The sequence below is a fragment of the Protopterus annectens genome, chromosome 7.part0 (assembly GCF_019279795.1).
Source record: "Protopterus annectens isolate FY-2018-M chromosome 7.part0, PAN1.0, whole genome shotgun sequence".
NCBI lineage: Eukaryota > Metazoa > Chordata > Ceratodontiformes > Protopteridae > Protopterus > Protopterus annectens.
Window position 1 is genome coordinate 1,272,571,114 of NC_056739.1, and position 27,082 is coordinate 1,272,598,195.

General features: G+C 39.4%; 1 protein-coding gene across 2 annotated transcripts in view; it reads left to right on the top strand.

The window, feature by feature from the left end:
- MAP2K5 (mitogen-activated protein kinase kinase 5) overlaps positions 1-27,082 on the top strand; it is a 3,489,187-nt gene that overhangs the window by 1,401,652 nt on the left and 2,060,453 nt on the right. For both annotated transcript variants that reach the window (XM_044077884.1, XM_044077885.1), the window contains one exon: positions 15,504-15,568. In XM_044077884.1, the coding sequence (XP_043933819.1) occupies positions 15,504-15,568 (65 nt within the window). The remainder of the gene's footprint in view (positions 1-15,503; positions 15,569-27,082) is intronic.

The following is a 27,082-nucleotide window of genomic DNA, read 5'->3' on the forward strand; positions in this document are numbered from 1 at the left end:
GTCCTTTGCCAATGCTCCTTATGACGGCTCTAATGTCTTTAGTAAGACCCATCAAAGAGACATTAGTCCAGAGTGAGAAGGACGGGAAGACACTGTCTGCCATCGGGATCTGCTTTTCAAACCCTCAAAAGTCTTTTTCCCGGAACCAGAGAGGCCAAAAGAAGATGTAGTTCCTGAAGTCACAGTATTCCCAGGACACTCAGGGCTCTCCTTCCCCCAGAGGCAGATGGGAACACAATGAACGCCGGCCCAGAGGCAGAGAGGGTCCAAGGAATTTTGGGTGTCGAGAACCTTTCTCAGACAGACCCGGGCAGCAACCCTGAGTGGTGGCCCGACTGCTGTACTGTGGAGGCAGTCGGTGGATGATTGTCCTTGCACCTAGTGGTATGGGAAGTCCATAACATCAGACTGCTGGGTGCTTCAGATCATATCCAGAGGATACTCTATCCTGTTTGTGGGCCCCCCAAATTTCCCAGACACCTCCCAGACATACCACCCATGCAATGGGAGGCAGCAGCACAGTAAATTTCCAAACTGCTAGAAAAACGAGCTATCAAAACCGTCCCCCCAAATCAGTCCGGATCGGGCTTCTACTCCAGGTTCTTTTTGGTGCTAAAGAAAACAGGGAACTTAAGGACCATTCTGGACTTTTCTACCTTGAACCTGTCATTTACCAAAGAGAAGTTCCTGATGGTCACACTACAGTCCAGCATGCTGTACCTGCAAGACAGCGACTGGATGTGCTCATTAGACCTCCAAGATGCTTACTGTCACATAAAGATGCCCAGAAGCCCCAGGAGGTTCTTCTGCTTCGAGTCAATCATTACCAATTTCGAGCCCTACCCTTTGGTCTTACCACAGCCCCTGGGGTGTTTACCAAATTAATGGCAGTGGTAGCAGCTCACCTGAGGCTTCAGGGGATTCTGGTCAATCCGTACCTGGACGATTGGCTCCTCACTGTTCCCACCAGGTGTCTACTTTCCCAAACCAGGGATTATTTCCTGACTCTTGCCCTACATTTGGGGGATCACAATCAACGTATCCAAATCACTGTTAGATGCTGTACAGGTGATAGACTACATTGATACAAGGATAGATACTCTTCAGTGCAAAATCTTCCTGACCTCAGAGAGAGTACAAAACCTGAGGATGCATGTCTCCCTGATCTACCACTCTCATCTTCCAATGGCAGAATTGGTCTTGAGGGCCTTAGGCTTGATGGTGGCAACCATAATTCTTCTTCCGTGTGCCCGGTTACACATGAGAATTCTACAGTGGACTCTAGCTGTACAATGGTCCCTGTTGAAACTACCATTGGCATACCCAATTCAACTCAGTCGAGTCTTTCGGTTATCCCTCATATGGGGGAATGCATTCTCTGGACATTTTGGAGGGACGACCCTTTGTTCCAGCCCTGGCCCAAGCCACAGCGACCATGGACGCCTCCCAACTCGGGTGGGGGCATTGTTTGGGCAGGACAGTCCAAGGCTTGTGGTCCCCTGTAGAGACCAGGTTGCACATAAATGTCCTAGACATGAGATTGGTCCTTTTAGCGTTGCAGGCCCTTCATGCCTTTCTTCCTCTGGGAATGATTGCAATTCAGTAAGACAACATGTCAGTGGTTTGGTATACCAGCAAACAGGGAGGGACCAGATCTTAACCTCTTTGTCGCGAGGCCATGAGAGGGTGGGAATGAGCGATCTCCACCGGTCGCTTTCTCATCACAAGCACATTCCAGGACAGTCTAACATTCCAGTGGTCAGGCAAAGTCAGATTGTTCTGATGCCTTATGAGTGGTCTCTGAATCTTTCATTAGCGGAACAGATCTTTTGCCAGTGGGGTCAACCTTGCTGCAATCTCTTCGCATCTCCTTCCAATGCGAAGTGCAGCAAGTTTTTCGCTCTGAACTCCCTGCCAGGGAAGTCCCCCAGATATGCTCTAGTTCATGCTTGGCCTCCTGGTCTTCTGTATGCTTACCTGCCAGTACCTCTTATTTCGAGGTTTCTACAGAAAGCTCGTCGACTGGGGAGCAAAGTGATCCTCATTGCCCCGTTTTGGCCTTGCCAGGTATAGTTTCCCTTACTTTGCTCTCACCTTCTGGCTCCACCTTGAATCCTGGATCCCATTCAGGTTCTAATTGTACACCCTTTGGGGATGCCTCATCTGAATCTGGACAGTTTGAAGCTCACAGCTTGGCTGCTTTAGTTCCCGTGATTGCTAGGACTCCTGGACTATCCTCCTCACTTAGATCTATTTTGGTGGCTGCTCAACCAGGAATGTTTATCTCAGCAAGTGGAAACTTTTTCCTTTTGGACCTCTCAAAGGAGTTTAGACCCCTTCACAGCTCCTATTTCCACCATACTTAATTTTCTAGCTGATATTTGTCAACACGGAGCTAGTACTTCTACTGTCATGGTTCAGTTGGCTGCCATCTCTCATTTTCATGTGGGTGAGAATTCTGCCTCTTTAGCCTCCTCCAGACTGTGTAAGGCCTTTATTAAAGGCACCTTTTTGTTACCCCCCCCGGTCAAGGATCCTGTTCCTCCATGGGACCTTACTATGGTCCTTCAAGCTTTGGTCGCTCTGCCTTTTGACCCTGCTGCAACAGCAGATCTGAAATATTTATCTTGGAAAACAGCTTTTCTGGTGGCTATTACCTCTACCAAAAGGGTTTCAGAACTACATGCCTTGTCCATCAAAGTTCCTTACATGATTTTTCACAAAGATAGGGTTTCCCTTCAAACCAATCCATCCTTTCTTCCTAAGGTGGTATCACCAGTCAATATCAATCAGACCATCAGTTTGCCTGTGTTTTTCCTAATTTTACTAACAAGATGGAATACAAGCTCCACCTGTTGGATGTTAATAGACAGTTATGATTCTATTTGCACAGGACAAAAAATTGTCCGTAAATCTGATCAATTGTTTGTATCCTTCTATAAACCCTTTGTGGGGAACCTATCTCCAAGGTCACAATTGCTAGATGGATTTCTTCATGCATCCTTCAGGTATATAAGGACAGAGGCATGTCTCCTCCAGTCAGGTGAAAGCTGATTCCACTAGGTCCATGGCTACATCTGCGGCCTTTTGGTCTAGATGTCTTTGGATGATATTTGTTCTGCAGCTACTTAGTCCTCATCTCATACGTTTATTTCTCATTACAAATTGGATTTGACTTCCAGAAGGAGAGCATCCTTTGTTTCCGTGGTGTTCCAGAATATCCTTCCATGAGGGCTTCCCAGGAGTTTAGTAGCTGGGGACTCTGTCCCACAGGTTGATAACCAAATGAAGTAAACTACTTCAGATAAAGAAGTTATGTACTCACTATAACATTCCATCTGAGTAGTTGTACTTCATTTGTCTTCAACCGTCCCTCCCTCCTTCTCCCGGACCTTGGCATACGAACAGCCTACGGGCTACACTTACAGGTCACAAGTATTTTTTCAGGTTGGGTTAACAGTATAAGGTTCAGCAAACTTGATCTGGGGATTGGAAGGTAGTGGAGGTGTATTATGGGTAAGGGGAGGCCTTGGAGCTCGGAACAGATGCTAGTAAAGTTGCCGGCTTGGATCCAATATGGATCCGTATCCCACAGGTTAAAGACAAATGAAGTACAAATACATAATTTCTGTTTTGCAGTGAATTTTGCAATTTTATTATGCGTTTGTTCCAGTTTAGTAAATGTGAAGGTCTGAAGGTTAGTAAGGATTGGAGCAGCATAAAGAAGGCTTGGAAGTAAATAAGCTTGAGCTAAGGAGAGTCTAGAATCTAGGGTGAGAAATTTTTTACTTCTGTAAAGAAGACCTAGTTTTTGGTTTGTTTTTTATGGATTGTAGGATGTGAAGGTCAAATTTTAATTGATCATCTATTATCATACGAGTAGCTTTGTGTGGGATTCTGCACTAATAATTGTGTTGTTATGGGATGAGACAGTAAATGTGGATTTAAGGTGAAAAAAGAGATTTTGGGAGAGAGATTAAAAGTTTAATCTTTTTAAGATGTAGAATAAGCTGGTTACAGGTGACCCCATTTTCTTCAGAGAGAAAGGAGTTTTGGGTAAGAATGTGAAGTTCAGTGATAGTATCAAAAAGGAAATGAGTGTGGAGTCATCAGAGTATTGTATAAGGGTGGAATTAGGGCAAGATATATGCAAATCATTGGTAAAGATGGAGGCTTGGGGAACACCGGTGTTGATAGGTAAAAAGGGAGAGCAGGCATAGTACCATCCGACATACTGTAGTCTGTTTGAGAGATAACTTGCAAACCATTTGAGAATGGAAGTGGAGAGGTTGAGTTTGGATAATTTAGTAAGGAGTAAAGAGTGAGATACCGTGTTGAAAACTTTTGATACATCTAAGAATAGACATGATACAAGTTTATTATCATGGACTTCAGCTATTGTATTAGAAAAAGATAAAAGGGCTATGATGATACTGTGGTTTGGATGGAAACCATATTGAGTAGGTGTAAAAAGGTTTTGTTGGATAAGGAGTTTGAGCAGCTGTGTATGTATTCACTTTTCAAGGATGTTTGATAGGGGAGAGAATAGCTATAGGTCTGATGTTAGATGGATCTGTGGAGTTGCCTCCTTTATGTAGGGGTATTATGTAGAATAATTTCCAGATGTCAGGGACAGTGGCATTATGAATTGATCTGTTAATAAGTATTGAGACTGGGTAAGCTATTCAGTCTGCTGTGAGTGTGAGAAAGTGATGGGGTAGATTATCAGCAGAAGAGGAACAAGCTTTTAGTTTTTGGAAGAGAGATTTTATATATGAAATGGAGATGGGTTTGGGAGAGAATAAGGTTTATTAGAAGATATAAGGGGAGAAATAGTAAAGTTGGAGTTCTGGACAAAAATAATCTGTTTATGGATAGTGTCAGTGTAGTAATGGTTGAGTAGGGAGGCTGTGTCATGAACTGATTTGTTAGGGTATGGACTAGGAGTTTGGGGGTTGCCAGGATGAAGGATAGAGTTGATAGTACACCAGAAGTTTTTAGGGTTAGTATGATGACTAGTTTGGGCTTTATAGTAGAATTTTTGCTTGTCATTATAGATTTGTTTTTTAGTGCGGTTTCTAAGTTCTAAGTAGTAAGAGGAAGACTTGGATTTTAGCCAGGTTTTCCAGGCAGAATCTCTTTGATGCATAAGTATACGAGTGTCTTTAGTGAGCCAGAGGGCATCATTTGATTTAATCATGATTTTCCAGAGGGTTGCTAGTAAATTTCCAAAAAGGAAGACAATAATTCACATATAAAAAGAACTCATGTGGCTTATCTTCACTCCCATTCCATATTAAAAATAAATCATCAACAAAATGTCGATAAAATAATACATTTAACTTAAACCTGTCATACTTAATAATAGCTTCATCCTCCCACCAAGCCAGAACAATGGTGTCGTAGCTATTGGCACTAGATGTTGGAGTGAAGATGAGCTACCTGAGTTCTTTTTATGTGTGAATAATTGTCTTCCTTTTTTGAAATTTACTATTTGTAAATCTTATAACATGATAATCTTTCTTGATATAAACATCACTAGAGACAGGAATGGGAACGTGAATATAGGTTTTTATAGGAAATCATGTTCTAGGAATACATACCTACATAGACAGAGCATACACAGGGACCATGTTTTTTGGAATGTGGTAACAGGCCAGGGTATGAGGGTATCCTGACTCCATGCAGATGACAAAGACTTTGAGAATTGTTGAAATTAGGTAATATGTTTAGAGATAGGGGTTACAAACATAATGATGTGTCATCAGAGTTAAACAAGGTCAGGAACATGAGAGGGGGTCTGCCAAAACCATACTTCTCTAGAAGAGATAATATATTAGAGCCTACTGAACAAACCTGAAACAGTGCCCTGAGGATGTCGCTTCACTTTAGCAATAACTGCAATGAAATAACAGAAATTAAGAGGTATTGGGACGTGTTAGTGGTTGAACCCACGGTTAGGAGTATGGTGGGTGATACTCTGAAGTTCATATTCAAGAATAAAAAGAATATTAGGAGAATGTTATGTTATCCTAGGAAGATATGTAATGATACAGAGTAAATGCCCAAGCTTGAAACCATGCAATCGCTGTAATTATTGTAACATAAGTCCATCTACTGAGTTCTTACATCCTGATACAGGATATTTATATAAGCTCCAAGCTTTAGCTGACTGTAGCACAAGGCATGTGGTTTACCTTGCAGTATGCCAGGAATGCTGAGTATTTTACCTAGGTAAATCAGATAGGGAACTCAGAGCACAAATTAGAGAGCATTTATACCACATATGCATCTCTTCTACAAATAATGTAGATTCCCATCTACATTAGGCAGAGCTCCTCGCTAACCCTCTTCAAGAAAAACCTTGACGAGTGGATGGAAAACAGAAAGTTTACCCCAGGGATCACTTCAATGACTCTGCTGGACAGAGGCACAGGGAACTAATCTAAGGGGGCAGCGAAAGCCAACACATTCCGGCTAGGCTGATAAATGCCTTCAGGTAGATAGCCTAGTACCTGTCTGTGAACCTATAATGCACTGGCGAAACACGTTAGTGAAAGAGAGAGTAGTCATACATTTAAGTTTATGGCAGTAGAAGTACTATCAGAGAGTGAATGGATGGGTGATATTAAAACTCGTACAGAATCTGTTGAAGCCAGATAGATTATAAGGATGCGTGTTGACAAGAGTGAGTGGGTTAAATGACAGGGTTTCACTTAAACCATTCTTGAAGTTGAGGGCCACGTTAATTAGTTAATTGATTAATTGTTGACTTTATGTGTTCTGATTGGTTGCTTGATGTTTAAAAATGCTGACTATTTCATTTCTGTTATGGTCTGAATAAGCAAAGAGACACATTGTGAAAGCTCTAACCTTTGGATTTATTAAAGCTCTGTTTTAACTTTTTTGACTGCCTGCTGTTTGTGAAGACTAGACCATGCCTTGGTATTCCTTTTTACCCCTTTATGTGCACATTGTTGGATATTTTATTAAGGAATCCTACACCCTAAGAGCATTTTTTTTATTATTTTGTGCTTTACCTTAGTTCTTAGAATACTTTCTGCTAATTTATGAACATAATATCCTACATGGCTGTTGGTATTCTCCTAAAGGATCTGTATCCAAAATACCATTTTCTCATTATTTCTTGAATTTCCCCATTTCATGATCATCTCTTATCACTTTGAGTTATAGCTTTCTACTTGTGTTATGTATATGAGCCTTAACTGTGTAGCTCTAACATATCCTTTCAAATTAGGTAATCCTAAACCACCTTGTTCTTTTGAAAGGAACAACTTATCCCACTTGATCCTTGTCCTCTTCCCCTCCCAGCTAAATTCCTTCAACTATTTTATTGTTTTTAACACCTTTATTGAATTATCACTTAAGACAGTCTCATACCTTTATAGAAAATAATACAAACCATGTCAACATCTTCACAGTTGCAAACATTGCATGTCATATGCAAAATTATCATCAATCAAACATTACATAAATTGCTCAATTCTTGCCTTCCCTTAAAACCTCAATCCTTCTCCAAAACATTATTCTGCATGTATTGTTCCCACAATTTCCATTTTTTCTATGTAATTTGGTACTATCCTTTACTGACGATCTTGCTTCCAGTTCATTTATCTCTGTTACAATATTCACTACTTCAAATACAGTTGGTTTAGACTTTGATTTCCATTTTCTAGTAAGTGCTTTTTTGGCAGCCACCAGAATTAAACTGAACAAGGTCCTACTATGTGTAGGCAATTCAGATCCCCTATCCTAGCTCAAAAAATAATTTCCTTAGTTATGCCCATTAGCTCACCCAAGATTTCTGACACAGTATTCTCTAGGGAATTTTTGAAGTCTTCCAACTCATTATGCTCTTAATGTCCACAACTTCTCCTCTGGTTGATGAAAATATGCCTGAGCTATATATAAAACTAAAAGGTCTAAAAACATTTTCACAGAGTGTGTCTTGTTACCCATATCCATAAACAAGAGCTTCCAGTTTCTCAGTTTTTGTATCATCTTTTCTTTCTTCTCTTCCCACATATCCTTAGCTGCCATAACAAAATCCTTTGTAACCCATACTCCTAATTACTACATTTTATCTTGACACATAAACATGGGTGTTGCTGGACCAGTTCATGTGTGAATACATAGATATAGGTATAGCCTTTGTTTTATCTTCATTAATTTTATATACGAAAAAGACTTGAACTATCTCAAGATTGTTCCACAACACTGAGATGTCCTTTTCTGATTTTATCAGGAGCAAAGTAATGTAATCCACAAATAAAAACAACTTTCCTTGATTGCCATACCAGTTATATTCTTGAATTTCTGAGTGCCTTATTTTCTTTGCCAGTGGCTCTAAATATAACGCAAATAAAGGAGAAAGAGAACCTCCCTGCCTGGTTTCTCTCTTCAGGCACAACCTGTTAGAAAGGCATCTTCCCACTGAATTTTTTGCCTCCAATCCCTTATATATCCTCCTAATTAACCTTATTATTGTATCAGGGAATGCAAATACTTCCATTGTACTATTCATAAAATCCCAGCTTACTCTGTTATATGCTTTCTTTTCATCAAGACCCACCACACCAGACCCTACATTCTGCTTTCCTATGGATCATAATTGTTCTGTTAATGTTGTCAAATGTTTGCTGCCCCTCTGCAAAGCCACATTATTCCATATCTAATCAATCTTCACAGCAACTTTGCTATTCTTTTAGCTATTATGTACATAAACACTTAATAATCACAGTTTAGAATTGAAATTTGCCTATTTGAAGCTTGGTCTGATGGGTCTTTACAGTTTAAGGTATTAATAGCCACCACAGCTTTCTTACAGAATCCTGGTGCTTCCCCTCCTCTTAAAATACCGTTAAAAAACTTTCCAGATCTTTGTCACATTATTCCCTGTTGGCTTCCAAACTTCTACAGGAATGCCATCTATTCATGAAGAGTTTCCTACAGATTGACTGAATGTCAACATTTTTATCTCAAGTGTTTCTATTGTAACTGTTAATTGTTGAGCCTCTTCTACCTCTAACCTTGGCATATTTAAGTCTTTCATAAGTATTTCCATCTGTGCTCTTTCTTGATTTCCACATTTCTCTGCCTTATCCAAATTTTCATAAAATTTCTGAAATCTCTCTAAAATCACTACAGGATTTTTGGTTATTTTTCCTTCGTTATAGACTCCCTAAGTTTAGAAACATCCCTTTCTACTTTCTGTTGCATAAGTTGTTTTGCTAAAAGTTTTTGTGCTCTGGAGTTATTATCAAAAAACAATTGCTTAACAGCAATCTTTCTAAATGCATGCATATTATCCAGATACTGCCTGCTTCTTTTTACCACTGTGCAGTTGCACCTCTTATAGTTCTGTGAGCTTCTCTGTATTCTGCAGTACTTTAACCTTTGTCAGCCCCTCTGTCAAAGGAAAAATATACTTTAAAAATGATCAATACATGGTAGGTTCAGTACTTTAATCTTGCAGCAAGGAGACAAAAACAGAGTCTAACTAGAATCAGGAAATACCAGCATTTTTATACATTTTCTAATAAGACATTGCCTACCAAGCTGACGTAGCAGATCACAAGTTTTAACATCATCATTACATAGCAGTTGTTTTCATGCTTTTCTGCTTGTACTATCAATTTTTGTGAGAAACTTCCTATGAAAAACAACGTGGCCTTGGCTACCACCGGTTAGATATATGCAGTGTTACCATTCAAGGTACTACGGCTAATTTGAGCACAAAGCAAGTATAGATTGCAGTTCATTTCTTTAACAGTTCTTTGTCTGTCTTTATCTCTTCCTTCTGCAGCTGTGCATGTTCTCATACCACAAACAGAGCTAATTGTTCAAAATCATAACACTATAGAATATAGCATTGTTCATTCATTGCTTCCTGACCTAGCAGATAATCACCTGTTTTTCAAGTACATTTCCAAAAGGCATAAACATGAATTTCGCTGTGCTAGCAGTTACTAGGTCACAGGGCATCTTGCAAGTTTCAGAAAGCACACTGCAGTTTCAAAAGCATCTTTTACTCTCATATAAAACTAAGCTGTATATAAAATAGAATGAAAAACGTGTTAACTCTTTTAGCTTCTAATTAGCATCAAGCACACACATTAATACATATTTTTCTAACACCCTCTAAATAATTCCTGTTACTTCCCATACATGTCAAGCGGAGCGCCTCACTGTACTTTTCAAGAGAAATCTTGATGAGTGGATGGGAAATAGAAAATTCACCCCGGGGATCACTCCAGTGGCTCTACTCGACAGAAGCACTGGGAACTAAGGTCGGGTGGCATGATGCCAGGGTAATCCTATGGGCTAGGCTTGCAAAGGCTCCAGGGCCATTAGTCTAGTACACACCTATGAACTTCTTAACCATATCTCTCTTTTTTTAAATTTCTATTCCGTTTTTAAACTCTACTTTCATTTTATCGCAGTCACTGACTATAACTTCTGAAAAAATTCTGTCTTCCCTTATAACTCTCAATTTCCACTACCCATTCCTTAAATTTCTCTCTTTTAAACAGGTAGGTGAGGAAGTGCCAGTGTCTGATTTTTAATTCATTACCCTGCATTTTATCTTCATTTTTATCGGTACATGATTTGAAGTAGTTACCAAATGTGTGCTAAAGCTTTAAATTAACTGCACATGTTCCTGTGAAATATAATTTCTGTCTAGTCTACCCAATTATTGTACTTTGGGGAATAATAGATAAATTCTGTCTGAGTTCCTGCTTCTGAATTCATGTCTTCCACAACAAATAATTTCATAAATCCTTCAGAAATCTATCCTCTTTTGTTATATTTTTCCCTCCTAGGTCCCTCAGATATAGCCTCACTGCTGACAATTAAATTTCAATCCTCACCTATATGTAATATTCCATGCTGAAAGCTGATTTTTCTTCCCATTTTAAGCTCCATAGTACCAGTTTTAGGTGGAATGTAAATACATGCCAGCATAATCCTCCTCCCTTGTCAAGTAGTCCTTAACTATCACAGATATATCATTATCTTTTTTCTTCTTCTGTCACTATTAGAGCTCCTTTAGCAATTAGTTTAAGTAGCCTGCTTTTTCATTTGTCCCTCATAATCTGATGAATATCCCTACGGAATCCTATCTTTATCAAAAAACATGCTCACTTCTTTCCAAATGTGCCTCCTGTAGCATAGCTGTTTGCACTCTATATTTTTTAATATAGTTCACTATCTTTTCTTTTTTTTTGTACGTATCTGTGAGATTATCGATATTTAAAGACATTACAGAAATTATCATTGTATTAAAAAGTTATTACCACCTTTTATGTACAACAGCTTTTTTGTTAAATGTCTAGTTGCAGCTTTTGTACATGCATACACTGTTTGGGGTAGGCTGAACTTTTATACAGTTGTTTCTTGTCATATCTATTTGGATCTATGTCACATCTTACAAAAGTTTTTCTTTTATAGAAAGCCCTAAAAAAATCCACTCTCAATACCCCCCAAAAAACTGTTAACCTATTAACTTAATACTAACTCACAAAACTATGTATGTCTTCAAATTTTGAAGTTTTACCCTCCTAATAGGATCAGCTGTTCCAAAATGACAGCCACACTCACTGACTTGAGATAACCTGAAAGAGAGGTTATCCATGCTAAGATACATGCTGCAGCCTGTCAACTAGGTGCTGTCTGTTTTTGTTTTATCTTTGTAGCTCTCCAAGCTGGGAAAACACCTAAATGCTTTCAGAGAACCTAGCCAGTTTCTCTTTTTTTTCTAATTTCTGGTTATCACATTGTAGCCAATTTCTCCTTATCAAATCAGATACAGAATCACTATAAAGCATACATTTATTTGCCAGAAAAAAAAAGCCTTATAATATTCAGTATCTTTTTCATTTTCTTGCTTTCTCTTAAAACTTGTTACGACCTCAGGCTAAGTGCCTTAACCCAGTCATTCCTTCATGCAGGAATGGGAAAGAGTACATTTTTTTTGTTTTGTCATGCTCTTTTAGCCAAACTTTTTTGTACGTTGCTGTGCCTACGTTTCTTAAAACTGAACAAGGAAAAAGAGAGAAGAGAGAAAAAAATGGAGAACCTGTTTACAATAGTATCCATAATACACTTAAAACAACTGAGAAAACTTTATAGCATGCAAAGAAAACCATACACTATAAAAATAGTGCTATTAAGAAAACAATTTTTTACAGTTAACTTTCTCCCTTCTCTTCCCCTTCCCCAAGTATGCTTCCAGACATTAATAACATGAAGTAGGGCATGTACTGTAGAGTCCCCAGTCCCACACAAATCCAAAAAAAATCCAATATTTACCAATTTTCTTATGTCATATTTCAAAAATATAGTTATTGCTTTGTAATCCCACATTTCAGTTTCCAGGTTACTGGTTTTATTCCTGTTTATCTCCTTCTCCCAAGTCCTGTCTCTGCTTCATTACCAACATTCTCTCAATTGTTGTAGTCAACTGTCATGCTCCCTTCACTCTCTCCAGCATTTTCCTTTGAATCATTGAAAAAGGTTTCACTGGGCAGTCTCTCTGTGGTCTTTATTACCAGAAGAACAAGAAGCAGAACCTCCTTCTGTTTTACAGCTGATTTTTTGTTGGGCAAACTTTTGTATTTCCTCCTTAGCATGTACTTAATTAAAAATTATTTTTTCCCTTCGGGGAAGAATATTTTGAAGATAACTGGTTACAGCAGTTTGAATGTTGCACCTTCTCAACATTCCCTGAATAGTGGAATAAATTTACTCCTATTCTGCCTGGTATATAATGAGTAATCATTCTTCAGTCTCCCACGTTTAGTACTTTATCCATCTGCCACAGTTTTGTCAGAAACAACTCCTCCTGCTGGTAGAATTGCATCTTTACTATTAACAGTCTGCCTTACTTTCTCATAGCCAGGTTTGGAGCATACTGGCAATGTGCCATTTCAGTTAACAACTCCTACTGTGGAATACCAGTCCAGTTGCTTATTTATGCTTTCATAAAGTTAATACAGTTTGTTCCTTTCGGCTTCTTTGGTACAGCAGAAAATTTCAGGTTTTACATATGTGTTCTACCCTCTAATTCCATTGTTTTTTGAAACATCTCCTCTTGAACAGTCTCAGATTCAGCCAGCCATTTTTTTATTTCGACCTCTGATTTTTGCAGTTTTATCTCCTTATCTGAATATCTGGTTAAAGCTTCTTCCATTTTTTCCAGCCTTTTGTTGATGATATACTCCATCAATGTTTCATTTATTTTAACCAGGTCTGTGAGCAGTTGTCTTACGCTTTCCTCTAGGTTACTGGAAGATATGGCTGGAGCTTGTACTGCTTTTTGCTGAACAGCAGCAGTACTTTTCCAAGCCAGTAATTTTTCCTCACCTTTTATAGCTGATTTTCTTTCAGGTCCTCTGTATTTCTTTTTTTCCTGGCATCCAGGCAGTGCACTTGGGTTACTAAAATTTTCCCAGAAACACAAATGTCCACTGGCCTCCTCTGCTGAGTTTCTGTTTTCAGACTGAGAGAGCTGGAATTAAACTGTTACTCGATGTGCAGCCATCTTGGAAGTCACCACTTAATTCTTAAGTGCCTTGGATACTAGTTGAATTTGGATTGATTGGATCATATTGCAGGCTTCATTTTCTCTCTCTCTCTCTCTCTTTCTGTGCAACTGAGAGGATACAAAACCATTATTAATTTTGCACTAGCTGTCAGCCTTTTTAAAGAAAAGGCTAAGATGTGAAATTACTTAGACTGTGCTACTTTTATAGTACTGACACAGCAGTGCAGTACTGGGGGTACTGCACTACTGAGTGTGCTATCCCTGGGGATGTGACATTAAACTGAGACCATATCTGCCTATGTTGATGTGTTCCACTGAAGAACTTTCTCATTATTGTAGCAACCTGCTGGTCAAAGATGAGAGCCATAACTATGACTGTGCCTAGGTCCTTAATAACAGGCCATCTTAGTTTTCTTTCCTCTGAACACAGTACATGGCATGGACCCATTTGCTTTCTGTAAGTTACATTTTGACTTGCTTGTATGAGTAAGATGTACACTGGATCACGTAAATGTGGTCAGTGATCCAGTGTACACCTTACTTAGTCAAAATGTAGTATATTCTTGAACAGTTACTTGATTCAGATGTGGGGGGTTCAGAGGTTCCCCACTAGAAGGATAAATAGACTTGGCACCTTGGTCTTCTCAGAATTCAAAAGTCATCTCTCTTTTATACATCATACCACCTCCTGAGGGGAGAGCTACATCTTGTTTTCCTCATTTTTCAGGCTATAAAAGACTTCTTTGGGGGCACTAAATTAGAGTGCTGGTACATGTCCTATGGCAATCTGCCTTAAAATATTCATTAAGATGAGTAGCAAGTGCAATATATTTATCATTTAATGACTCCCTCACCTGCAGAGAAATAGCTGACTTAAAGCAGTGCTTGTACCTTAACACTTTTAAAAGGAACCATAGAAGCACATAGATTTCAACATGGGACAATATTAATCAGCTTTTTGGAATACCATTAACTAAACTTATTACTCGATCTTTGAATCTGTGAATTTGCCTTTTGGTCTGTAGCATGCATCACAACTGCCTTTGCCGTTATTTTATTTAGTGAATAAATAGTAGGTTTCTATTTGTATCACTTTCAGTCCTCTGCTTTTCTGATGCACTAGAATTCTGTCAATAGGCAATTTTAAAATTATAACAACTTTATTTTCTGTGAACACACAGAAATAATAGGCAGACAGCTGTTTTTTTTCACAAGTGACCTTTCTTCAAATTATTTATTTATCTGGATGACACACTGTAAGCACAACAGTTTGTGCACACATGCTGGAGAAGAAACACGCTTTTGACAGGCAGCAGTATTTGTTGCTTCTAATCATTTTTATACAGATCATCTAACTGTGTGTGTAATTAGCTAAGAATAGTGGGACTAACGAGCCATAATTAAGTTACATTTTAGTTTTACAAGGTTTTAAGTTCTCTGAACATAAAATAAGAATTCAGTCCTGTGTTTGGTTTTACTGTCGGTTAGACAGTCAGTGGTTAAATGGCATTGCATTTTTTTGAAATGAAATTGCATTGTAAGTGCATCGTGCTTCTGAGTCTTTAGTGTAGCCTCAGGGTATAAGTAAAACTAAAGAACCCCTGTGCTCCCCACCTACCATCTTTTTTTTTCTTTTTACAGCATCTGCAACCTAACTGACTTCAGCCATGTTAGATCATTCCATTTTGACACCTTTTATCAAACTTTAATGAAATGACCCAGCCAAACAAATTGTCATTAAACTTTCCATCACTCTGTCCCTTGGTATTGTCTTTTATAAATTGGACAGCAAGTGTTGTATTGATCTTTTTCTACTTGCAGCTGAACTTGATGTGACCTGGACTGCTTTGTGTTTATGGCCTAGAGTTGCTTTTCCATGACATTTCTATCCTCTAATGACACTTCTTTCCCCTCATGTTCTTTTTTTTTTTTGTAGATGAATGAAAAAGACATACAGTACAAAGAGGTCCTTGGACATGGCAATGGTGGTACAGTCTACAAGTGAGTATTTTGTTTAGAAGACTTGACTTTAAATTGATAGAGAGAAACCCAGGAGTTTGCTGTGGAATGCTAACATTTGTGTTAGTTGATGAAAAGTGCTATAACAAACAAGTCCACAAATTCTTATGAAAGGTATTACTTTTTCTTTGTGGAGTAAATGTGGACATTTTTAGCTTCACAAAATTTTTGTAGAGGAATTTTTTTTTGTACATGTTTTAATGTTTGGCTTTTTGTGTTGTATGTTTGCATTTATATCATTGACCGCTTTCCTTCTCTATCATCTATACACTAGATTCCGCAGTGAAATTATAAGCTTAGTATTATAAAATCAGATTTCAAAGGAAATAACATGCATTATAAACTAAAATAATTTTACTATCTTTGAAAAACACTAAGATTTTAATTTAATATGCCACTGGTATGTTTTAGGGTTTGCCATACTTAAGTGATTTATTATCTTGGAAATGTATTACAGTCTTTGCTGTTAAAAACATTTCTCTTATTTAGCTTGAGAATATTGGAGTAAGTCTATGTGTGTAACACCAGTGAATTCCTTTGCTGATTTAGCCATTAAGGATGTAAATATTTATGAACAGCATGATATGTGTGTTGTATATAATTAATGGTAATTAAATTAAAATTAAATTAATAATTATAATTAATGTTCTGTAAACTGTGGTAAATCTGCACCTGCTCTTAACTTGACTGTCCTTTCTCTTCTTTATGGATTATTACCTTCCTGGTAACTGTAAATTGTATTTATGCAAGGGTCAAGGGTTTGAGTGGAAGCAGTTTTTTTTTTTTTTTTTGCCATTTTTGCTCCCACCAGCTGCCAATCATCAGCCCCTCCTGACAAGCGGGCCTGTTTATTTCCCATTAACAGGACAAGAGTCAGTCAGGAAAGGCAATTATTTAAGCAGTCATCAAGGGTAGGTCACCTTTTTCTATGCTTAAGCCCTAACCTCCTGCATACACTCGGCAAAGTGCCAGGGGAGGTCATGCAATGGTCTGTCCATAGAGGCTATCTCCAGTCATTCCTGAGAAACAGAAATGGTGGTTTCACTGGTCTCCACCAGAGAAATTGCACTGATTCCTTGTGCCCCCTAGGAGAGGCAAATGGGACATACCACTTCACTGCTTCCTCTCCCTGCTTTTCTTCTCCTGTGCTGGGGTTGCTAATTGAATCCATGGTCTCCTGGGTCACATTAAGGGATCCATCTCTCTCTACCACTGAACTAGAGTAAGTGGAAGCAAATTTCTGTTTGGAAATTCTTTGTCTCCTACACAAATGTAATTACATGCAGATTTCATAATGTTTTACATTTGTTTTAGCTTGGTTTATTTTACTGGTTCTATCAAACACGTAGAGACAGCCTATGCATTACGTGACTGCATGTTCTTTACACTAGTGTTGTACATTATTGCTTTTAATTCTGTTTGTACTGTTTATTTTCTGTGGCACTGACCTTATACATGGCTAAATGATCTGGAGGTATGCGTGTGATAGCAGATAAGACCACCTGGCTCATCTAAGCTGTCCATTCCCTTCTCAGTGGATAAGCTGTAGATCTTTTGTAACCATTCCTTTTGTGTGCTTTTCTGTATAACATATGACGCTAAAACATTATTATCCATATAAGCCATGTTTGACTTTCTCAACAGCTATTGGATTACATTCTTAAAAATACTGCTGTGGTTTTGGTTTATTTGTATCTCTGTTGCTACTAGGTTAGATCCCGTCTGTATAAAGTGAGTTCCTCCATTAATGCCAGAGTTTTATCTTTTTGTGTTTAGCAGTAACTACTGTGCATATCTACCAAATTATAAGTTTATCTAAGGCAGATTTTATTTTTGAACTGTGTCTGCTTTCTTACAGTTTCATATATTTGGTAGCTTGCTGCATTTTAATGATCCTTTTTATTTCTGTTAGCCTCTAGTTCACTGAAGGGCAGTCAGTGTGAACCTGACTTGAAGATGAAGAATGAAAATGAATTTCATGCATTTACTAAATCTGCACAAACATATGCTCTCTTTCTCTCTCTCCCTCCCTCTCTCTGTCATGCTTGCAAACTGTGCAACTTCATACCTAGCTATTTCCATTACATCAATGATGTATTATCAGTGTTCAGCAAACATGACAGGGTTTCACAGGTCGCTGAGCAGAAATTTTCAACCTCTGTTTCCACCTGAATCAACCATTATTGAAATAGTTTATTGAGATTGAAGTATTGATCACTTCTCATGCTAACCTTGACTTCGGTGGGGTCTTAAAATGATACTACATTTTATTAAGGAGGACTGATTCTTTATTTTTAACTTAATTTTTTTCTTTGTTCTTTATTAGGGCTGTGAGGACCTTGTGACTGTTCTTTAGAACAGTATAATTGTAATTCATTCCTGTGCCTGATTACTCAGTGTGTTGTGAAATTATTATTCTGCTATACTGCCTAAGCCATAATGCAACACAAACAACTTTTCAGTCAATTGACTGCAGCAGAAATCAATACATTTTAACAATATTTCTTTTATGGCTGCAAGAACTTGCTGAATTTGACTATTTTCTCATTTTTTGTAGAAGCATGTACAAAGGCTACCTCTCACATTTATTTATTTTACAAAGTCGAATGCTGATAATTTTTTAAATGAACATACTTGTTTTTGGCATACAGCTAAATTCTTTACTGCAGTTGTAAATTTGGTCTTTTTCTCTATTATAAATATGCCGTTACTAATATTCTGAAATTAGTTGTGTTATTTTGTACATTAATTTTATACCTGCAGAATTTAGGAGGCTTGTGTTTTCCATTCTTTGTATGTTTTTTTTTTCAGTGTATTTTCCCCTTGACTAACTGAAACATACAGAACTTGCAGGACTGCTACAACATCATACCTAATGTGAACTTTGGAAGTAGAAAATTCCCTGGTTAGATTCATAATATGATTCCTGGCTTTGCAAATATACACTACATTAAAGAGAGTTAATATGATGGAAGATACAAATTGTTGACTACTGCAGAGCAGAAGAAATATTTGTGTAGCTCAGTGTCAAGGGTATTTACGTAAATTGCTTTTTTAAAAATAATAAACTAGAAAGTCTATTGGGCTTTTACCTTCTGTACCTTCCAACCATATGCTTTATTTTCAGTACCAGCATTGGTTGCAATGTTCTTTGTGACTGTGTTGTACAAGAGCACATTCCTGCTGTTCTAGAATATATTTACATTTTTATTTAGTTCATTTTAAGGTATGCTGTAGGATTAAGATACATTTTATTTCCCTTTGCCAAAAATATGACACCTTTGAGTTTCTACTACATATAGTACTATGCGCATAGAGCATTTGTATATAAACTAAAAAGTACCCATTTTTTGTTGTGGAGAAACATCTAAATAGAATGTATGCCAGTATAATGTATTTGATTAACTTTGTATTTTAAAGATTATAAACTGTACAATTAGTACAGGAGGATTAAAACTATGAGCTGCTAATGAGCTGTTCCCTATAGCCCAGGGTTTGATTCTGTCTGCCTACTTTATGACTCAAGCCCATCTCTTAATCAGACAGTACTCCCAGACAGTGTCTGAAAAAGGTCCATGTGGATCAGTGCTCTGCCTCATTTTAACAAATACAAATAAATGAGTAAATAAATATAGTTTAGTATGTCACATATGTCCCCCGCCCCCTACCCTATAGTATCCTCAAAGCTCTTTCCCACATTTCTGCATTTCTGGAAGCTGAGTATGATTGTATATGGCAGTAAACTTTTTATGTTGTGTGTGTTTAGTATGCATTTGAGGCTATAAAACTGACAAAAAAAAAAAAATTAAATTCTGTGAAATTCCATTTCTCCCATTTCAACACTACCTACTGTTTTGTCATTAACTAAATTTATTTTTATTTATTTTACATTTGTTGACCGGGATAATCCATCTGGGTTTGGGTCCATTTTCAGCAGAGGCCCAGGGAGAAAAGCTCCAATAAAACAAGAATAACATAATGCCACAGATGAAAACTTTCTAGATGTCCTTCAAGGATGCATCTGCAGTCCTAACAAATGGGTTGTCCTGCCTCAGGCAGCCCTTCGGTCGGCCGGATTCCAAAGTCTGGGTCTGGCCTCGGCTGATGTCGCACTTCACCCGACGTCATAGCTGCTGTCAATTGGGTATAAAGGCATCAGCCGACGCCATTTTCCTCAGTCTTTCTTGCCGCGCGGTGCCCGAAGCAGAAGCTGTTCGCATGTGCCGGTCGGTCAGATCCAGAGATTTCTACTACCGAAGACTTCTAAAAAAGCTAAGTACCCCGTTGGGGACTCTTTCTTGCCTCAGCCGATGTCAGAAAAAGTAAATAATTGTTTAACTTGTGGGAAACAAATACCTCATAAGGATTTCCACTCTTACTGCCTTCCTTGCTTAGGCCCAGACCACGACGTAGCAGCTTGTCTGGCCTGTGCTTCCTTCAACCGACGGACACTTAGACGTCGGTCGGAGTTTGCGGAGGAGTTTTTTGGTCCCGCTTTTGCTTACAAAATGCCGTCAGAGACTCCGACTTCACAATTAGCTAAAAAGCGCAAGGAAAAGGACCGACACTCGCGGTCCGCGGTTTCGGCCGAAACCACGGTTAAGCCAACCGCGAGTGTCTCGGTTTCGGCTGAAACCGAGTCCTCGGTTCTTCCTTCGGCCGAAAGCATTCCTCCTGCAGACGAGGCCTCACACAGCATGGCTGAATCTGCTACTGAAATTTCTCCTGCTGTAGCAGGTACCCAGGATTTATCAGATACTATTCCTTTAGACATATCTACTCCTGCACGTGGAGCTGCTAGGCCTCCTGCATCCATGTCTATCAAGGCTTTCTCTAGGGCTAAAGCAGCTAAATCTTCTAAGGCTTTGCCTTCTAAAACCCCCTCACACAGGCCTAGCTCTAGTTCCCAAATGCTCAGCCTGGCAGAGGACCTCATTTCTTTGATCAGGGGATCCCAACCTCACCCAGACAGAGCCTCTCATCCCCCCCCCAGAGAAGAGGCCTAGAGCAGAGCCCCCTGAATCAGTTTCTACGGATTATTCCTCTGATGATTCAGAAAACTCAAATCCTCCAGAAGGCCCTTATTCTCCATATGAGGATTCTGACGCAGAAGATTCCTTCTGCCTCTCCTCCTGAGGAATTTTCTTTTGGAGAAACCTTGCATGCTATGAGGGAACAATTTCAATGGCAGGGCCAGGATTTTTCAGATTCTAGGAAACGGCTAAGGACCTTTTTACATTTGCCACAACATAGGCCTTTAGCCATTCCTCCAGTACTAACAGTTGTGGATGATGCATTCAGTGATGCTTGTACTGCCCCTGACTCTCTTCCTCCGGCCCCTGTTAAGCCCGACAGATACTACAGGGTCCCGGACATACATTATCACCTGTATAAGGCTCCTATTGCAGATCCTGAAACTATTTCTCAAGGCCCCAAAGCTGTAGCAACTGCCAAAAACCCCCTCCCTTCTGAAAGAGAATCTAGAGCATTAGAGAGATGGGGTAAAAAAGTTTATACTTCTGCTACTCTTTCGGCTAGGGCTTTAAACTGTCAATTCCACATGATTCAGTATCAGGAATTTTTGTTAGATCAGCTAAATAAAAAACTATCCTCTCCTGAACCCATAGACCGTAAGTCTCTTCAGGATTTGGTACATAACACTCAGCAGGTCAGTAATCATTCCTTAAAATGCGGCTATGATGCACTGGAGGCTTCCTTTAGATCAGCTATGACTGGTACAGTGATCAGAAGGCATGCATGGTTAAAAGAGCAATCCTTACCAGACCATGTAAAGTCAAAGCTCCTAGATGCTCCCATGGAGAAACTCAGTTTGTTTGGCTCCCCTGCACAGCAAGTGTTAAAGAAGGTGGAGGAAAAAGCAAAATCTGTCCAGACAGTCAAGGACTTCTTACAGGTCCAGCCTCCTAGGTTTAGTAGAAATTGGCCTTCGAAGAATTGGTCCTTTCCAGACACCAGAGCTCAGAGAGGCAGAAATAGGCGCTCAAGAGGCAGAGGTCAATCCAGAGGTGCCTACAGGGGACGTCAGTGGCAGCCTAACAACCAGAGAAGTACTGCCGCAGATCCAGCTACTACCACTTCCACAGGACAGTCACAGTGACTTGGCTCTGATACCGCCTACCAGGGAGCAACTGGAAGCACCCTTAGGCAGAAAACTAGCCTTATTTTCAGTAAACTGGCATTACATTACAGGAGACAAATGGATTTTACAGACAATAGACAAAGGCTACAGGTTTCACTTCCATACTCTACCAAGGAAGAGAGGAATGCCAAACCTACCACCAAACCAAAAGATAAACGCTCTAGGACAAATCAACTACTTACTAAGGATGAGAGCTATAGAAAAGGTACCGGCTATGGAACAGGGACAAGGATTTTATTCCAGACTTTTCCTGGTGCCAAGAAAAGAAAACCAATGGAGGCCTATTCTCGACCTGTCCGCCCTCAACACATACCTCATTGTTCCAAAATTCAAAATGCTGACCCTACAGCACCTTCTTCCCATGCTGGGCAAGGAGGCTTGGCTGGTGACTCTAGATCTCAAGGAGGCATACCTGCACGTCCCTATTCGACCAGATTTCAGAAGATACCTCAAATTTCTTGCAGGATCAGAGCATTATCAATTCTCAACATTGCCCTTTGGCTTATCTACTGCACCCAGAGTATTCACGAAATGCCTGGCATCAGTAATTGCTCATTGCAGGCTTCAGGGAATTCAAATTTATCCATACCTGGACGACTGCCTGATACAAGTGGACAACAAGGTCAAATTAATAAAAGATTTGGAAAAGGTTATTCACCTACTGCAAGCCTTGGGATACACAGTCAACATAAAAAAGTCAAGGCTGGTACCATCCCAAAGGATTACATTCTTGGGTGCAGAACTGGACACATCAAATCAAATGGCATTTCTCACAGCAGAAAAGCAAAAACAACTACCACTCTATTTCAGGGCATTAACAACGCAGAACCAGCTTACAGCAAGAAAAATCCTGCAAGCCCTGGGTTAAATGGCATCCTGCATAATATTGATCCCACATGCCAGACTACATATGAGGAAGTTGCAATGGTACCTAAGGAATTTATGGTCTCAGCACAAGCACAGCCTAGAAACCCAAATTCCAATAATTCCATGCCTGAAGCAAGAATTCCTGTGGTGGGCTCAGGCCTGTCAGTTGAACAAAGGACTGCCTTTCCACAGCCCTCACCCAATCCAGACTATCACCACGGATGCCTCAGACCTCGGTTGGGGGGCACACATGGCAGACAAGTGTATACAAGGCCTATGGTCACAGGACCAGCTGAACCTACACATAAATCAAAAAGAGATGCTGGCAGTAAAACAGGCAATTCAGACATTCAGACCGTTTCTTCAACAGGGTCATTTGCTGATAAGGACGGACAACACCACAGTTATGTGGTATATCAACAAGCAGGGAGGCACACATTCATATCCTCTATGCCGGATGGCAATGGACCTGTGGAATGTGGCCCTGAACCTCAACATTCAGCTCCAGGCCTTATTTGTGCCAGGAAAAGAAAATATATTAGCAGACACATTAAGCAGAACTACCACGGATGCCCACGAATGGATGCTGCATCCGGACATCTTAAAACCATTACAGAGAAATGGGGGCTACCAGAAATAGACCTGTTCGCATCCCCACACAACCACCAATTGAGAAAATTCTGCACAAGGACATACCACCCACTTGCTTGGAAGGTGGACTCCCTATCCTTCAGTTGGGAAAACCTAACAGCATATGCATTCCCACCTCTTCCTTTGATGCACAAAGTGCTACTGAAGATCAAAGAAGATCACCCAAGGATCATACTGATAGCTCCAGACTGGCCGAGGCAGCATTGGTACCCGCTTCTGAGGAGCATGTCTCGGACACACGCATGGCCTCTACCTCTAGTTCCTCTGCTGCTGACACAGAACAACTTCAAGATCCTGCATCCAAACTTGAAAACACTGCAGCTAGCTGCTTGGAATCTTACATAAAACAAAATAACCCAGATTTATCTCAGAGGGTTAAAGACATTATCCTGGAGGCTCGCAGATCCTCCACAAGGAAGACTTATTCAGCAAAATGGAAAAGATACCTCATTTGGAGTGCAGCAAAAGGAGAAAATGTATCATTGGCAAACATAGCTAACATCCTGGAATATTTAGCAGAACTTTTCCACAATGGCCTGTCTTACTCCTCCATCAAGATTCATGCATCAGCAATTTCAGCAGAATACAACATGGATCCTCCAGTCTTCTCTCATCCTCTACTCAGGCAGTTTCTGAGAGGAATTAAAAATGTAAAGCCTCCAAGGAGGCCACCTCTGCCTACATGGGACCTGAACTTTGTGCTAGAAAAGTTAACACTTCCTCCTTTTGAACCAGCAGCAACAGCAGAATTACAGTTCTTATCTTGGAAAACTGCTTTCCTGCTTGCAATCACTTCAGCAAGAAGGGTTTCTGAATTACAGGCATTAATGGCAGTACAGCCCTTCCTTATCTTCCATCAGGATAGAGTGTCCTTGAGAACTAACCCTACGTTTATGCCAAAGGTGGTCTCCAGGGTATCATTGAACCAAGCAATCCACCTACCAACATTCTTCCCCAACCCACAGAACAGGGGGGAAAGACTACTGCACACCTTGGATGTACGCAGGCAATCGCGCTACTACCTCCATTTTGGACCCATTTAACATAGCGAAAACAGTAAAAAAAAAGCAACGGAGATCTTGCTTTCTCCATTGCTTTTGCCCACAGCTCTGATGTACTGCCCAGGCGCGCAGTACATCAGAACTGCCGTGGATGCCAGACATCTGCGTAAGGGCAGTAAACAGGCATTATACTATGCCATTATTTAAGAAAAGTAATAGTTTCTTTTCTTAAATAATGTCATGGTATAATAGCAATAACCCACTTCTGGGTGTGGGTAATGCTGTATTTACAACTGTATTTGCCAACCGTGGGTAAATCCAGCATTACCCACACCCAGGCGTGGGTTATTGCTATATTCTGACTCTTGTATCAGCTCACTGATGCATTGCTTGGGTGCACATTAGCAGACACTTTATCCTTTCACCCTTCTAGTTATATTTTGTTCTGCTGTCATAACTTCTGTATCATTTTAGCTGTAAAATTACTTATTTTCATTCTGGTAGATCCCATATCATGCTGCACTGAGAGCCCACCCTAACCATTACAGTTCTTTGCTTGTTTTCTTCTGATGAACCTTATGAAAACCCTTGCAATATCTGCTGATACAGTTTTCATCTCATCTCATCTCATCTGCTCTATGTAATACAGATTTGTCTTTCTACCTATTGCTTAAGTACTCCAGTGATATTCATCATATGAATCACTGTTGTAGCAGCCTTAACTGTATGGGTGATATCCTGCTGAGGATATAACAGCTGGCTAGCTTCCAAAGCTTTCAGGGCGCCCTCCATGCATACAAACCATTAGTCAGCTTGAGCTGAACTGACTAAAAATTTAAGCGAGAGCACCAACACTTTCAGAGCTTTTCTGCTGCTGAAGAGTTCTTTTGCGAGCTATCGAGAATCAATGGTCATATAATATTGCTCCATTGCTAGCAGATACACTTCCTTTGAGGAAGAAACTTCCAATTTATTTTTTCTGGCAGAAATTGCACTTTCTGTAAAATATTAATTTTAAAGCTTGGAAAAGCATTTTATCGACTGTCAAAACTTTTAATTTTAAATGTGTCATTTAAGTTTTATGATAAAAAATTGTGAACGCTTCATTCAAAACTATATTTTCTGTGGTAAAAGTTGTGTTATTTTACTTATGGGTGCTGAGGTAAGTGTTTAGATTGCTTGTTAATGTGTTTTTATGAGGGAAACTTAATCTTTTACTACTTATCTGTTTTACTGACTACTGCAGCTAGGTTTCCCTGGGAATCATGCATTTTTTCAGCTTTGCTCTGTAACATCCTACTGATTCCTTCCTTCTTCCAGCCACAGAAAGAGGAACATTACTAAAGAGCTTTTGCCACCACAGCAGACTGCTAATGTTCCACAACTGCAGATAGGTGATTCTGCTGTGGCCATTTTTGGTTCCTCTGATCATTCATCTCTGGTGTAGTCCCTACAGCCACCATGGACCAGGGGTTAGACACATCCTCTGCAGCTGTTGGAGTTCCCTGATGGGCAAGGGAGAGCTACTGTTGTCATCCATGGGAGAAGAGACAGGGAATGCCACTATACCTAGCCAGAATGTTGTACCTATCCCTAGGGAGGTTTTTCCTAGCAAATGTGGGTCTTTATTCGATTAACTAAAGTTTCGATCTTGTAGTATAGACCCACCCCCTGAATTGAGATTTCTGTTTGAGGAGTAAGTTTGAATAATAGTTTGCAGAGCAGAACAGTTTTTTGGCTGATATGTAAGTTTGTGGGTTATCAGCGACTGGGTCATAGTTAGATGTTGTGGGAGCTGTGATCAGTTTAGTTGTTACAGTGAAATGATTGTTAACTGCAAATTTAGCATTTTTGTTATATTGCTCCATTTCATATTGTAGTTTACTTGTAGAATAGTAAGTATTAGTAGTAGGCATAAAATAGGGTTGATAGAGGGGAAAGCTATAGCTATGTCCTTCCTTGCTCTATCAGTGAGGTAGGGTTTAGCCCTCTATATGGAATCTAGTTTTTGATTATTTTTTTTTAATTACTTTTAGAGTATATGCTGGTCAAATTGTGTTTTGTCATCTATTGTAACTTAGAAGTTTGTTGTATTATTGTTACCTGACTGTATGATAAAAGGGTTTTTTGAACAAAGAGCTGATTCAGTACAAATAGGATTAATTTAGTTTTTTTTTTTTTAAGTTTTAGGAGAAGTTGAGCATTATTTAACCATTTCAGTGGAGAAGGATTTCTGTTTGACCTCCTGAAGTTCTTTTGAGGTTTTCAGCTGTGTAGATTGGAGTAGAGTCATCATCATCCTGAACTATCTTGGAGTGTTTTGCAGCAGTGTGAATGTGGTTTGTAAAGAGAATGAATAACGGTGACCCAGTAATTGATCCTTAGGGAGCCCGTACTGACACAGGTAAAAAGGAGGAGTGATTCTCTTTCCATTTTACCATCTGAGCCCTTTTTGATAGGTAACTCTGAAACCAAAAAAAGATGGAGGTAAGATGCCTAGTAAAGATAGCGTTATAACATGTTTTTGGTGTGACACAATATCAGATGATTTTGATAGGGCAAGAAAAAATGAGGATACAAGCTTACCAGCATCCTTATTACTGTTTACTGAATTAGTAAAGGGCAGTAGAGCAGTGGTAATATTATGGTTAGAGTGAAAGCTGCAGTGCATTGAGAGAATGTTAGCAGTTAAGTATTTGAGGATTTCAGTGAATATATTTCTCTAAAATTTTGAATACTGGAGATAGGATAGCTATGGCTAAGGCAGATGGATATATTTAAGGGATTAATGCTGTTACTCTGCATTCTTGGCTGAAG